Source organism: Erinaceus europaeus, chromosome 1 (genome assembly GCF_950295315.1).
Source record: "Erinaceus europaeus chromosome 1, mEriEur2.1, whole genome shotgun sequence".
Lineage (NCBI taxonomy): Eukaryota > Metazoa > Chordata > Mammalia > Eulipotyphla > Erinaceidae > Erinaceus > Erinaceus europaeus.
In genome coordinates this window covers 119,120,991-119,135,809 of record NC_080162.1, presented here as the reverse complement: position 1 = coordinate 119,135,809, position 14,819 = coordinate 119,120,991, and the positions used below count along the sequence as shown (strand labels likewise).

General features: G+C 38.8%; 1 protein-coding gene across 1 annotated transcript in view; it reads left to right on the top strand.

Moving 5' to 3' along the window:
- Positions 1-14,507, top strand: part of FER1L6 (fer-1 like family member 6) — a 151,226-nt gene extending 136,719 nt beyond the window's left edge. Inside the window, exons 37-40 of the mRNA XM_060195393.1 lie at positions 2,775-3,016; positions 4,868-5,031; positions 12,388-12,488; positions 14,164-14,507. Of these exons, the coding sequence (XP_060051376.1) occupies positions 2,775-3,016; positions 4,868-5,031; positions 12,388-12,488; positions 14,164-14,347 (691 nt within the window). The 3' untranslated portion in view covers positions 14,348-14,507. The remainder of the gene's footprint in view (positions 1-2,774; positions 3,017-4,867; positions 5,032-12,387; positions 12,489-14,163) is intronic.
- Positions 14,508-14,819: the final 312 nt, after the last annotated feature.

The following is a 14,819-nucleotide window of genomic DNA, read 5'->3' as shown; positions in this document are numbered from 1 at the left end:
ATGTTATCTCATAGTATTACATTCAGAATGTGAAACAGTTAACCCACTCATTTCCATAAATTTTTCAATTTGTATAACTCAGATACTATACTAATCAGACATAATCCCCAGTTCCCTTTAACCCTTTAACCCTTCCCTCAGTCCCAAGAATGTATCATTTACTGTCAATTTCTATGACTTTGACTATACCAAACATTTCATATAAGTCTAATCACACAGCACTTATTTTTTGTGGCTGGTTTAGTATACTTAGGACTGTGTCCTTAAGGGTTCTCATGTTGCAACATATGTCAGAATCTTCTTTTAGACCAAATAATATTCCACTTCTACATATACACCATAGTTTACTTACCTAGTCTCCTGTTGATGAATACTTGGGTTACTTCCATATTTTAAAAATAACGACTTTTGGTTTTGTTGATTTCTCTATTGTTTGTTGTTCAATTTTCTCTTTTGTTTATCATCATGCTAATAGTTTTTATTTCCTATCTTCTGCAAGATCTTGGCTTTGTTCTTTTTAAATTTGCTTAAGGTATTGATTTGAGGTATTTCTTATCTTCTAGAATAAACATTCACTGCTAAAAATTATCATTTATTTCTATAGTTGTAATATGTCATTAAATCATGTTCAGATCACTAGTAGCACTGTCCATTCTCTCTGTGGTCACCATATCACCCCTAGTCTTTGCTTTATCATTTCTTGCTTGGATCACTGACATACTAATGCTATGTAACTTATTCTCTTCATATTCACTCATGCCTCCAGTAAATTCTTCTTATCATAAAGCATAAATTGTGTTTTCAAAATGCTATCTAATCATGCAATTAATGTACTTAAAACTCCTCAGTGACATCCTGATTTTTTCTAGGAAAAGATTCAAACCTTTAATATGCACTAAAATATTACATCTGACTAACCCATTCCTGTCTCTCCAGTCTCATCTTACTGATCAATACTCTTACTTACATTTTGCTATCCAGTCACACTGTATTTCTTTTACTTTTTACAATGAATCCTCATTTCTTCTTTCATAGGGCTTTTGCATCTCTTTCTCTTCATTATCTCTTGCTGTCACCCTCATGTCTCTACATCCCCTTTCCTTTCTCACAGCAGATAACACATATGCTGGTTGTATGAACTTACTATATTTTCATCTCCCAAGTGGTACCACTCCTTTGGGGAAGAGCAACGTCTGCCTTCAGAAAGCAAGTAGATAGGCATTTTCAATTAGTTTAAATGGAGATAATCTATTTTCTCTATGATTAATTCACCACAGATAAAGTACTGGGGTAAAAAGATCAAGATAATTCCAAGTATATAACTAACTAAATAAATACATAAACAACTTTATTGATAATTTGGAGTATACAAAGTGGGTAGGGGACATAGCATAATGTTTAAGATGTTTATGCCTGTGGCTCCAAAGTCCCAGGTTCAATCCTCTGGAGCATCAGAAGCAAGATCTCAGCAGTGCTCTGATAAAAAGAAAAAAGGAAAGGAAAGGAAAAGAAAGGAAAGGAAAAGGAAGGAAAGGAAAAAGAAGAAAAGAAAGAGAGAGAAAGAGAGAGAAATAGAAGGCACCAGAGTATACAAAATGATTTACAGATATTACATAATTCTTCATAACAGAAGAATTTCCAGGTTAAGTATTATATGTATTATGTCAGAGAGCTTAAATAAGTTAATAAGTGATAGAAGGGTTGAAGCCCAAGTGAGTGGCAACATTTCCACCCTCTATACCACAAAGACAGAGACCTGCTAAGTAATTAGTGCCCAGACCCAGAGACATTTCCTATCACTGACAGGTACAAACCAGCTTAGAGGTCTCAAAGTTGAAATCTATATTTTTCCAACCCTCAACTGCTGAGGTAGCACAACTTTCAAAGGGGGTGCTTAGAGTAAGACAAAACTAAATATACTTTCACTTTACATTTCCAGAATTTTAAAGTCTACCCAAGAATAGTTCAAGATACTTCCCCAACTGGACTTAGAATAAGACTTTTGAGGGTCGGGTGGTAGCATAGTGGGTTAAGCGCACGTGGCGCAAAGCACAAGGACCGGCATAAGGATTCCGGTTCGAGCCCCCAGCTCCCCACCTGCAGGGGAGTCACTTCACAGGCAGTGAAGCAGGTCTGCAGGTGTCTATTTTTCTCTCCCCCTCTCTGTCTTCCCCTCCTCTCTCCATTTCTCTCTGTCCTATCCAACAATGACAACATCAATAACAATAATAATAACCACAACAGTGGCAAAACAACCAGGGTAATAAAAGGGAAAAAATAGCCTCCAGGAGCAGTGGATTCGTGATTCAGGCACTGAGTCCCAACAATAACCCTGGAGGCAAAAAAAAAAAAATAAGACTTTTGGTATAGTTTCAGTGCCTTTGATCTATTTTTTTATTAGTGATTTACCAGATTATAAGACGGGTATCTATAGTTCCACACTATACCCACCACCAAAGTTCTGGGTCCCAATTCCCCCAAGGATAGCCACAATAGTTCTCCCAAGATCTTAGAAAGGTTGGCTTTTTTTTTTTTCAAGTTCAGGTGTTTCAATTTTCTCTATTCCATATAGATGAATGAAACCATCTAGTAGTTACAGACTCTTTACCTTTCTGCCTGACTTAGGTAGAAATTTTTATCTGAATCTAACTCTGTTATGATGTTAAAAGTATGATCTGTTTATTGACAACATTGACACTAGAATTCACTCTTGATTATAATGATGTATAAATAATGTACTCTGAGTATTCAGTACATTTTCTATCTTTACTCAGGTGGCTAAAGGGGTTGGAAGATGACAAGCAGGAGACAGACGTACATTACAACTCTCTGACTGGAGAGGGGAATTTCAACTGGCGCTTCTTGTTTGCATTTCAGTATCTCCCAGCTGAGAAGCAAATGGTCATTACTAAGAGGGAGAACATCTTTTCCTTAGAAAAAATGGAGTGCAAAACTCCAGCTGTATTAGTTCTCCAGGTCTGGGATTTTGAAAGACTGTCTTCAGATGACTTTCTGGGTAAGCTTATGGCTTTGCCAAGCTCATTCTAATATTAGTGCTTTTGAAGCATTTAATCTGATTTAGCAAGAAAAATAGTAATTTCAATACTGTTTGTCATAGCAAAAAAAAAATGACAGCACTTCAATAGCTCTTAATAGGAAATTGGCTGGATATATGTGGCACATATATATGGTAAAAGATACATATTCAAACAGATTTAAGTTGATCTTTGCTTTACCATCAAGAAGCTATTACATCTTGAATTAATCTCCAGTCCCCACTGCTCTTCAGTTTTCCTCAGTTGTAAAAATAGTGATGGTTGTTCAGCTGCTATAGTATTTAGTGGTATGATTTATACTTGAACTCTTCTCATACTTTCTCTTTCCTTGTTAAAGTTACCTTCTGTGCCCTCATTTCATTAAGCATAGCTAAGGCTGATGCTTCGAAGTCTTCTTTAATAAGCTATACATCCAAATAAATAAATAAATAAGTAAAAAAATACATGCAAGGACCGGCATAAGGATTCCGGTTCGAGCCCTTGGCTCCTCACCTGCAGAGGAGTCGCTTCACAAGTGGTGAGGCACGTCTTCAGGTGTTTATCTTTCTCTCCCCCTCTCTGTCTTCCCCTCCTCTCTCCATTTCTCTTCATCCTATCCAACAACAATGGCATCAATCATAACTACAATGATAAACAACAAGGGCAACAAAAGGGAATAAATAATAAATATTTTTAAAAAGAAGAAGCTATGCATCTCTACTACAGTATTATCCCCCCCCCCCCGACTTTATGTTTGTCCATAATGTTGAAGAACCCATCTGGTCAGGAACCCATGCTCAAGTGGGCCTGGGTGAAGTGAATGCGCATATGTGTATGGGGGGTGGGGGGCAATTCTTGCCACATATGCCTGGTGTCTATGACAGAGAGGTAGCAGAGAATGTGGCTGAGAGGGACCAGGGAAGACCTCATCAAGTCCTCAGGAATCTGGCCTTTGCTTATGTTACTGTGGAGTTTGAGTTCTAATGTGGCATCCACAGATGCTCTCAGCAAAGCCCAAAGAGGTCATTAAGATGGTACCTGCCCAGAACTTCAATTATAGTTTATAACATAAATGAGTTTCTTGCCTTCCATTTCAGTTATGTTACTCTTTCCCTGGGTGAAGTTCTGTCCCTTGGAAGTCTCATAATGAGTATAGTTTGTTGCCTTATATTAGCTTTCTCTTTTGGTGAGGACATTTCTCTTTCTCTTCTCTGCCTCAAGCATCCCTTGCTATGGAAGCTCTTTTCTTCTTCTGAATTTCACATTGATTTTTGTGTAGATTGATCCACATCTTGTTGTCATTCCTAGAGGAAATAAACACAGGTTCTCCCTGTTTGACTATCTTCATCCTGCCTCTTCCAAGTTTATATAATGCTCTTACAGCATTATCTTACTCAGCTTTATCATCCCTGATTATAAAGACTTTGCTGAGAAGCCACTCAGGTTCAACCTCTGTTCTGGTTAAACTGAGTCCCTCACATGGAGGGAGGTGAAGGAGGAGGTGGGGTTTAGGATGTTCTACTCTAAAAGCAGGGAAATCTCAGAGAACACACACATAGTCCAGACTCAGGAAACAAAGGTACTTAGCAGGGGTGATACTTGAAACTGAGTACAGAAGGAGGTATACTATTGCTCTGTCCTTGTCTTCTACCTATTATCACATTATTTATCTTCTACAAGCACCAAGCATATTTCAGATATATTTGTACCTCCAACACCTACCATGTGCTAGGGATCCAGCATGATACTGAGTGAATGAATCTATTAATATGTAAATGAGAATGGTGATCCTTTTATAAGACCTTTCATAACACTGTGAAATCTTCTCACAGGTTCCCTGGAAATGAACCTTAATAGTTTCCCGCGAGCAGCCAAAACTGCCAAGGCCTGTGATCTCAACAAATTTGAAAATGCCAATGAGGAAAACAAGATCTCCATATTCCAGCAAAAGCGTGTGCGAGGCTGGTGGCCTTTTGCTAAAAGCAAAGAGCTCACAGTAAGTGACAACTATATGAGATGGATCATTTTGTGAATGTCAGTCACATATCTTATCATGGCACAAAGCCCTTTAAGGTTATGTTGAGAACCATAAATTTTGAAAAAAATGAAAGGATTTATTTTATTTTTAATTTTATTATTACTAATAATTATTTACCAGAGCATTGATCAGTAAATAATTATGGTGGTGCAGGAGATTGAACCTAGGACTTCAGATCCCTAAGCATGAAAGTCTTTTTGCATAACCATTGTGCTGTCTGCCCTGCCCAAATTTTGAAAAGCTCCATAGATGCATTAAGCTTTTCACATTTCAGCATCCTTAACTGCTATCTATGTCAGTGGATTGCTATCTAGTTTTCTATCCTCTTAACTGGAACTTATGTCCTGGCATCAGTTTTTTTGTGTGTGTAATATTTCTTGAAATTATACACAAACTCCTAACTAATGTACAATTTCAGTGCAATGATCTCATCTTTTCATCTTCCTATGCAAAGTAAATTTAGAAAGTGATTTATCTTTTTTAAACTCCTTGAGAGAGGAAGAGAGGGAGAGTGATTTATCCTGTGTCCTTCTTAGTAGACTTGGTCAACAATGTGCAGCAAGGCTGTAGGAATGCTGATTATATAGAAAATGAGGTTCTTCTGTCCTGTCTTTCACTATCCTCATCACTCCTCTAGAAACAAGGAGGAATGATTTGTCTAATCACTGAGACTGAGAAAAAGGACTGAGACAGTACTGTGTAGGTGGTCTCTTGTCTGCTGTTATCCTATGGAGGCTTCAATTTCCTCCCTCTATTCTTATTTTATTTTTTTAGCTGATAGGACAGAAAGAAATTGAGAGGAAAGGGAGAGATAAACAGGAAGAGAGGAAGAGAGACACCTGCAGCCCTGCTGTGCCACTCATGAAACTTTCCCAGTGAAGGTAGAGACTGATGGCTTGAACCAGGGCCTTGCACATTGTACTGTGTGTGCTCAACCAGGTGTGCCACCACTGCCACTCTCCCAATGTTCTGTAGCAGAAGGACTCTGGGTCAGGGCCCTTATGAGAATAAGAATATATACTTTTTAATTTTTTTGCCTCTAGGGCTATTGCTGGGACTCAGTGCTGGCACTACAAATCTACTGCTCCTATGGGCAGTTTTTGATATATATTGATAGGACAGAGAGAAATTGAGAAGGGAGGGGGAGGTAGAGAGGGAGAAAGATACCTGCAGACCTGCTTCACTGTTTGTGACGTGACACCCCTGCTGGTGGGGAGCCTGGGTTTGAACCAGGATCCTTATGCTTAATCCACTGCACCATCACCTGGGTCCCTATACACACACACACACACACACACACACACACACACACACACACACACACACACACACACATATCTTCTCTAGAAGCCCAATGTGCTCTCTAGGCATACAAGGCAAATATTCCCCTTGAAATCACTATCTTGACTCCATGGTGTCTAACTTTATTGTTTTCTGGGAGAATTACACTTCTTGTTTTATTTTCATGTGTACACATATGTTCTTGGCAGCACAATTTGTAATAGCCAAAACCTGGAAGCAACCCAGGTGTCCAACAACAGATGAGTGGCTGAGCAAGTTGTGGTATATATACACAATGGAATACTACTCAGCTGTAAAAAATGGTGACTTCACCGTTTTCAGCCGATCTTGGATGGACCTTGAAAAAATCATGTTGAGTGAAATAAGTCAGAAACAGAAGGATGAATACGGGATGATCTCACTCTCAGGCCGAAGTTGAAAAACAAGATTAGAAAAGAAAACACAAGTCGAACCTGAAATGGAATTGGAGTATTACACCAAAGTATTTATCCTTTTGCATCCTAAAAGAAAATAAGAGTTGATGCAGACTCAAGCCCAGTTTCCACTGCATTGGAGGAAGTAGAAGGTGCTATGTGCTATGATATCTATCCTTCTCTCCTTCTAGCTAAAAAAAAAAAAAAAAAAAAAACTAGTTTGAATGGTGAAGCATCAGTGGGAAAGAGTGGGAAAGGAAAAAGAAAGGGAAGAAGAAAGAAAAGAAAAGAAAGAGAGGGAGGAAGAAAGGAAAGAAAGAGAAAGAAAGGAAGATAGAGAGGAAGAAAGAGAGAAAGAAACTAGGAGGAAGGGAAGAGGGAGAGAAGGGGAGGAAGAGGGAGAGAAAAAAGGAAAGGGAGAGAGAAGGGAGGGAGGGAGGAAAGGACAAAAGGAAGGAAGGACAGACTGACTTCATCCTTACCACTCTGTCAACCTTGGTCAGAACCTGATCCTGAGATCCTACTTTGGCCTGCAGTAAAGTAGGTACCAAATTATCTTGTCCTCTTGATCCTTAACAAAATGCTTTCATTAAACTACCAGTTAAACTACTAGTAACATTAAACTACCAGTAACCTGCCAACATGGTAAAAAGCTGGACAGGCCCAGAGTAAAATGGTGGGACAGAAATCCTCTACCTTCCTGAGGCTCCTCCATCTCAAGTCTCAGTTTATGTGTTCCTAAAGTAAATACTGTATACTATACCTCCAACATGCAGATTAGAGAAGATATTGTCTAACTCCTACTCTGCTAAAACTCCCTACCTTTCCTTGAAGTCATCAATCAGAACTTTTCCAGTAGCCAGGAGGGATTTGTTTATAAGCATTGCCACCTGCCTGAATTATTTTTAAGCTTCTTATCTGTATATACAGCAGTGTGGTTTAGACATTTGTAGCTCACAGCTCCTAGTATGAAATATAACTGTCCTTATAGAAAATGAAACAGCTCCAATGGGATCAGTGAAGATTGGGGACCCTCAGGAAAAGGATGAAAGCATGCTCTTCATGAGATGTGTCTTGTTTTTATAAAAAGGCAATACCTTTTTAATTTTTTTTTTTTTACCAGAGCACTGCTTGACTCTGATTTTTGGCGATATGGGAGATTGAATTTGGGACTTTGGAGCCTCAAGCATGAGATTCTCTGCATAAATAGACAGAGATCAGGGTGTTTTTTTTCACGACAATGAAATTGATAGTGTGGTAGCCCAGATAAGTTCTAATAGCCTCAATAATATAATTTAAAGATGAGTTTCTGTGCCTCCAGTTTTTTTAATTTTTATTTTTTATTTATTTATTCCCTTTTGTTGCCCTTGTTGTTTTATTGTTGTAGTTATTATTGATGTCGTTGTTGTTGGATAGGACAGAGAGAAATGGAGAGAGGAGGGGAAGACAGAGAGGGGGAGAGAAAGACAGACACCTGCAGACCTGCTTCACCACCTGTGAAGGGACCTGCCTGCAGGTGGGAAGCCGGGGGCTCAAACCGGGATCCTGACGCCAGTCCTTGAGCTTAGCGCCACCTGCGCTTGACCCGCTGCGCTACAGCCTGACTCCTGCCTCCAGTTTTTTGTGAAGAACAGTCATCAGTAGCTGCTGTAATAAACTTATCTGCTTGCTAGGCACTGAGGGCTTGGTAGTGAATAACACATATTCTCACTAGCCATGTGCTCACAGCTTCTCTGAGGATATTAGTAGATATATAGATGATCTCAATAGTATGTGTCAAATTGATATTTTTGAGTAAAGGGTTTTTTTTTGTTGTTATTGTTATTGTTATTGTTAATTTTATTTACCTACTCAAAAATAAGGCATTTTTATAGCAAGCTGTTCCTAAAATAAAATAAAGAAGTTTTTTATGTTATAGTGGATTTACATGAACTGTATCTAAAGATAAGTTTCTCCAGTCAACTTACAGATGGCTCACCATTCAATGACTTCTAGTTTTATTATGCAGCTTACTAATGTGGACAGCACAGGACCTCCAATTAGGGATGCCCAGTTACTTCCCAACTCAAGATCCACTGAGGTTTGTCATCCATGCTGGTGTCTTGGCCGGGAAGGTCAAGTGGGCACTGCGGCTCATTAGTGCAGCTCTGCAGAGATGTATAGGGGTTGCAGGAAGGACATATGCACTGACTTCTTCAGGGAAGCTCAGAGTTTAGTTTAAATAGTGATGGATGGCCAAAGGCTTTCTTTGTCTTACTTTCTAATGATTTTCTTTCTTCATCTTTCCGTCCATCAATATCTTTTTTAATCAAACTTTCATTTATCTCTGTCTATGTAATGTATCATTCTTTATCCATTTGTTTACAAGTTGGCAATCTGTTAAACAATGTTTCTCTCATCAAATGGATGTAAATGTAGTTACAACCTCTTCTAAAAAGAAACAAGATAAATGTTTAATTCTCTCCTTCAACAGCCAAAAGTTGTATATCAAAAATTAAGTTGCCTCTAGGTGATGGGGCATAGCTCAGGGGTAGAGCATTTGACTGTAGATGAAGGGTCACCTCTAATAAGTGGGATTTACCCTTGTCTTTACCCACTTTGTATCACTATAGATTCTTGTATTTAAAAATGTGTTTATCTCCATTCACTGAAAGAATTTATAAGTAAAACCTCATAGTATCAAAGAAGACTTCTAGCACCAAATCTTTGCAAATAATGGCTTCTATTGAAAGGAACTAAGCATCAGTGCAGAAATGGCTACCTCCAGGTCTAGGAAAGATATGCAGTAGATGGGTGTGGGACATCTCATGGTAATAAACAGGAGAACTCAAATAATCAAAAGAATAATGGCTATATTTTCTACGATAAGGTTTGTCTGAGTTTTAAATCATCTTCTTAAATTAACTAACCAGAAATGGAATTTATAGGTCTAGAATCTGACCACACAAAATAATGCACACACATGTATATCCATATGCATTTGTGTATTGCATGTAGGGGCGTGTGCATTGCATGTAGGTACATGTAATGCTTGGAGGTGTGTGTATTGCATATAGGTATGTGTATTGCATGGAAATGTGTGTACTGTATGTAACTGTGTGTACTGCATGTAGGTGTGTATTGCATGCAGGTGTGTTTATTGCATGTAGGTGTGTGTACTGCATGTAGGTAAGTATTGCATGTAGGTGTGTTTATTGCATGTATGTGTATGTACTGTGTGTAATTGTATTTCTTGTAGGTGTGTTGCATGTAGGTGTGTATTGCATGTAGATTCATGTAATTCACGGAAGTGTGTGTATGTTGCATGTAGGTTTGTGTGTGTGTGTGTGTGTATTACATTCCCCCACCTGCAGGGGGAAAGCTTTGAAAGTGATGAAGCAGTGTTGCAGATGTTTCTCTGTCTCTCTTCCTCTTGATTTCTGGCTGTCTCTATCCAATAAATAAAGGTAATAAAAAATAAATAAAATATTTTACTTATTTATTCATTTACTGGATAGAGACAGGGAGAAACTGATATGAAGGAGAGATAGAGCATGTGAGAGGAAGAGATGCACTCCTGCATTACCACTTGTGAAACTTCCCCCCTACAGATAGGCACTCGGGGATTGAACCCAGATCCTTGTGGATGGTAACATGGAAACTCAACCAAGTGTGCCACCACCTAGTCCCCTGAGAATTGTATTTTCATAAGCAATAATTAATGATGAGGAAGACATGCCAGATGAGTGCAATCACTCCTCATCTTCCTCCACTGCCTACTCTTTAGCTTCAGTGACACTTGAAGCTCATAAATAGTAATATATCTGGTACAATAAATCCAGTCTTGACAGGATCTTTACTTATCATTCTCCTCCATCTGTAGGTGTCTTGAGGTTAAAAGACAAGCTTTCAAACAGACCCATTTTTCTCAACTCTGATTTAAAATTATATCTGGAAGCTATTATTAACTTAGGATTTCTTTATTTGGTGTGTGACTGAATATTAATAATTGAAATTGAACACAGAACCATCTGCATGGAGAGATATGGAATGAGGAGCTATATTTACCTGAATATGTCAGCTAGCATTTTGCCAATGCTGTCTTCATGGGTGTTAGCAGGTCAATCCATACCCCCATCTGTCTTTCTCTTTCCCTAGTGAGGAAGAGCTCTGGAGAAGCAGAGCTCCAGAACACATTGGTGAGGTTGTTTGTCCAGGGAAATCTGGTTTGCATCATGCTAGTATATGGAACCTGGTGGTTGAAAAGAGAGTTAACATACAAAGCCAAACAAATTGTTGACCAATCATGGACCTAAAGGCTGGGATTGTGCAGATAAAGAGTTGGGGGGGGGGGTGGTTTGCCTGAGACTGACAGCTAATATGCAGGTGGATTAAAAGGTATTTTTAGGGAGATGGTGTCAGAGTTGGAAATAGGACTAGAAGGCTGGATCAGGGAAGAGAGTAGCTCCCAAATATGGGAAAAGTATATAAATATTGTTAACTGTAAACCCCATCTACTGGGCTAGCATGAGGGTGTTTCTTCCTGGGCACATGCTCTCTGGGTTGGAGAGAACTTGACTTGAGCCAACCTGGACTGCTGCTTACTTAGTGATACAGGAGAGAGACCAGGAACTCATGGCAGAGTGGGAACACAATGCATCTTTATTGATCAGAGACAACGCCTATGTCTATCTATCTATCTATCTATATCTATATATATATACATATATATATATATATATATATACATATACATATATATCTTTAACTGGAAGTGGCAGGTCGGAAAAGGAAATGGCTAGGAAAGAGGATGGAGAAAAGGAAAGATTGGAAGGTAAAAAGCTTCCATAGCAACAGTTGCGAAGGTTTTAACTGGTGGGGTTAATTAATACCCTGCAGGCAGGGCGAGTCTCAGGCAAAACAATGATTATGTAACTAGACCATAGTATCAGCAATGGAGCAGAGCAGGGGAGTGCTGGCTTCAGGTTCAACACCCACTGATTTGATCTGGGATACATAGTCAGCACAGGAGCCTGTGTGACCTTTGCAGCCCTGTAGGTCTGAGCTTGCATTCTGTGGTCACAGATAGGAACATTCTAGGCTGCATTCATTATAGAACCCATCTTCTTCAAGTGGAAGAGCACATTGACCCAGCCTCCATTCAGAGAGTGAGACAGTCCTATAACTAATATTATTTCTCTAGGTATAAAGTCATTATAAGCAAAGTTGTACCTGTGTTTCTAAATGTAGATTTGTGATTGCTTCCTTTCACAAAACTTTATTTGGGGCTATTTTTCTCATAAATAGATGACCTCTCTCATTCCCTGGGAGGAATTACAGTGGATAAAGCATTGGATTATCAGCCAGAAGATCCTGAGTTTGATTCCCAGCATCATATACGCCAGTGATACTCTAGTTCTTGCCTACCCCTCCTTCTCTGAATAAATCAATCTTTCAAAAATAACTTCTCCTAAGACTAAAGACAAAACAATATTTCTCAAAGCAAAGCATCAGGTTAATAAAAAAAATATTTCCACATGATAACACTTCTTGTAAAAGCATAGCAATGGCCCAGTAGGTCTTCATGACAAGAAACTAAGACTCTTATCTTTGTGTGCAGGGCAAGGTTGAAGCTGAATTCCACCTTGTTACAGCAGAAGAAGCTGAGAAAAATCCAGTTGGAAAAGCCCGGAAGGAGCCAGAGCCCCTGGCCAAGCCCAAGTGAGTGGTGTCATGGGTGGGGACATTAGAAATATGAAAGCCCCTTTGCAGCCCATACCTGAGGATGGGAGCCTTTCTATAGATGATACCTCTTAGTAAAGTGAGAAGCATGAAGCTTCCCATCTCTGTAGCTTTTTGTTTCTATAACTAAAATATTCTAAAAACACTGCAAGATGTCTGGCATATGAAAAGTCTGTTTTTCTATGGTACAACCAAATAAGCATTTCTAGCATACTTTTCTAACACTTTTTCTAAGTGAATATGAATTTTACATGACTTACTTGTTTTGCATATAAATACAAGTTTCACATGATTTGTCTTTGTGTTCTCTACTCATGCTTTCATAGTTGTCTTAATGCTTCAATTATCCTTTATTGAAAAATTTTGTTTCTAGTCCCTTTTCTCTCTCTCTCTCTCTCTCTCTCTCTCTCTCTCTCTCTCATTAGTAAATAAATAAAACTTTTAAAAATAGCTTTGGGCTGGTGAAACAGTTCACTCACATACTGTGCTGCTTTGTTAAGTATGAAACCCAGGCTCAAGCCCTGGTTCCATCATATCAAAGGAAACTTTTGTTCCTAGTCTCTTTTATTCTCACTCTCTGACACTCTATCAGAGAGAAAGGAAGGAGGAAGAAAGGAAAGAAAGAAAAAAGAAAGCAAGGAATAAAGAAAGAGAGAGAGAAAGGAAAGAAAAGGAAAAAGAAAAAGTTTGCCTCTATTGCCATAGTTGTTATAACTATGCTTATTTAATAGTTGTGGAATATTACACTAACTTGATGCCTGATTCTAACTTGGTTGCCATCCCATAATTAGATGTTTGATCTCCTCCTGTCTTTTTCCATTAACATAATATGACTTAAATCGTTTCCCCATTTATATATTATTACTGAAAAAATAAATCCCCAGAAATACAATTATTAAAAGATATTGTCATCTATTTCATTTAATTCACAACTACATTCTGATTGAAAAGTAAGTAAGCATTTACATGAAATATATATACAAACTATTTCAAATTGCCTTTATTCCCCCAAATCCCAATTTTTCAAGCTGAGAAATCTCTTCTCTGCAACCTTCACGTATTAGGGACATAATGTGTCCTTAGTCATTCATTCATTAATTCAGTTGTACTTATTGTGTTCCTGCAATGCATACTCACTAAAACAAAAGAAAAGCACTGATAAGAACACAGAAAAATATAGTATATAAGTTATCCCTCCTAGAGGCTTCCAGTCTAGTTCGGAAGAACTCAGACTCATCAAATAGTATAGGAGAGTATACACAAGAAATGGCCTTAGGTTCAGAAAAGGGGCTAAGTCAAAAGAAAGGTGAGATAGGAATTCAGAATGATGGGGATCACTATGAATGTGTGGTCAGCACATACTTCATGGACAAGGTGCTTGAACTGGTTAGAGTGGGAGAGACAGAAGGCAGTCACATGTGTTTGACTGGGTCTAACTCAGCTCTTGCCCTCCTCTGGATCAGCCTTTAAAATGATGCAGGAATCACTATCCAAAGTGTGAGGTTGTTTCTCTTTCAGGACAAAATGATCTGTTTGTTCTCAGGACTCTTTGTGGGAGCCCAGGTGGTGGGAGATAGGCAGACTTCCCAGAATCCTGAAAGTTCAGTGTGATAACAACATGACTTCTTCCCTGATCTTCTCATTTCCCTTTCAGCCGCCCTGATACCTCCTTCTCTTGGTTTGTGAGTCCCTTCAAGTGTCTGTATCACCTCATCTGGAAGAATTACAAGAAGTACATCATCATTGCTTTCATTTTGCTCATCCTCATCATCTTCCTGGTCCTATTTATCTATACCTTGCCAGGAGCCATCAGCAGAAGGATTGTTGTAGGCTCTTAAAGTATCACAGTAGGTGGGGGTAGATAGCATAATGGTTATGCAAAGTGACTCTCATGCCCGAGGCTCTGAAGTCCCAGGTTCAATCCCCCTGCACTACTATAAATGAGAGCTGATCAGTGCTCTGGTAAAAACAAAACAAAATAAAACAAAGTAATAAAGAATCATAGCACATCTGTACAATCTTTTCCCTAATCCTCATCTCATCTGCAAACAGTTGAGAGTGTGTGCTTTATGTAAGAACTATGCTGGGTGCTAAGGGCCATACCCATGTGGGCCAAGAACCAGTCCCTTATCTACAGATAGATCAGCTCTTCTTGGAGTAGACAGAAAAAAAGAACCTTATCTCCCTACTCCAGCCCTGCCACCACCATTCAGATTTGTAAGCCATGCTTTCCCTTTGGCCAGCATGGAATAATCATGCCTTCATCTCTGAGTAATCAGGTGATTTCAAATTATCCTGGATGGGTATTTT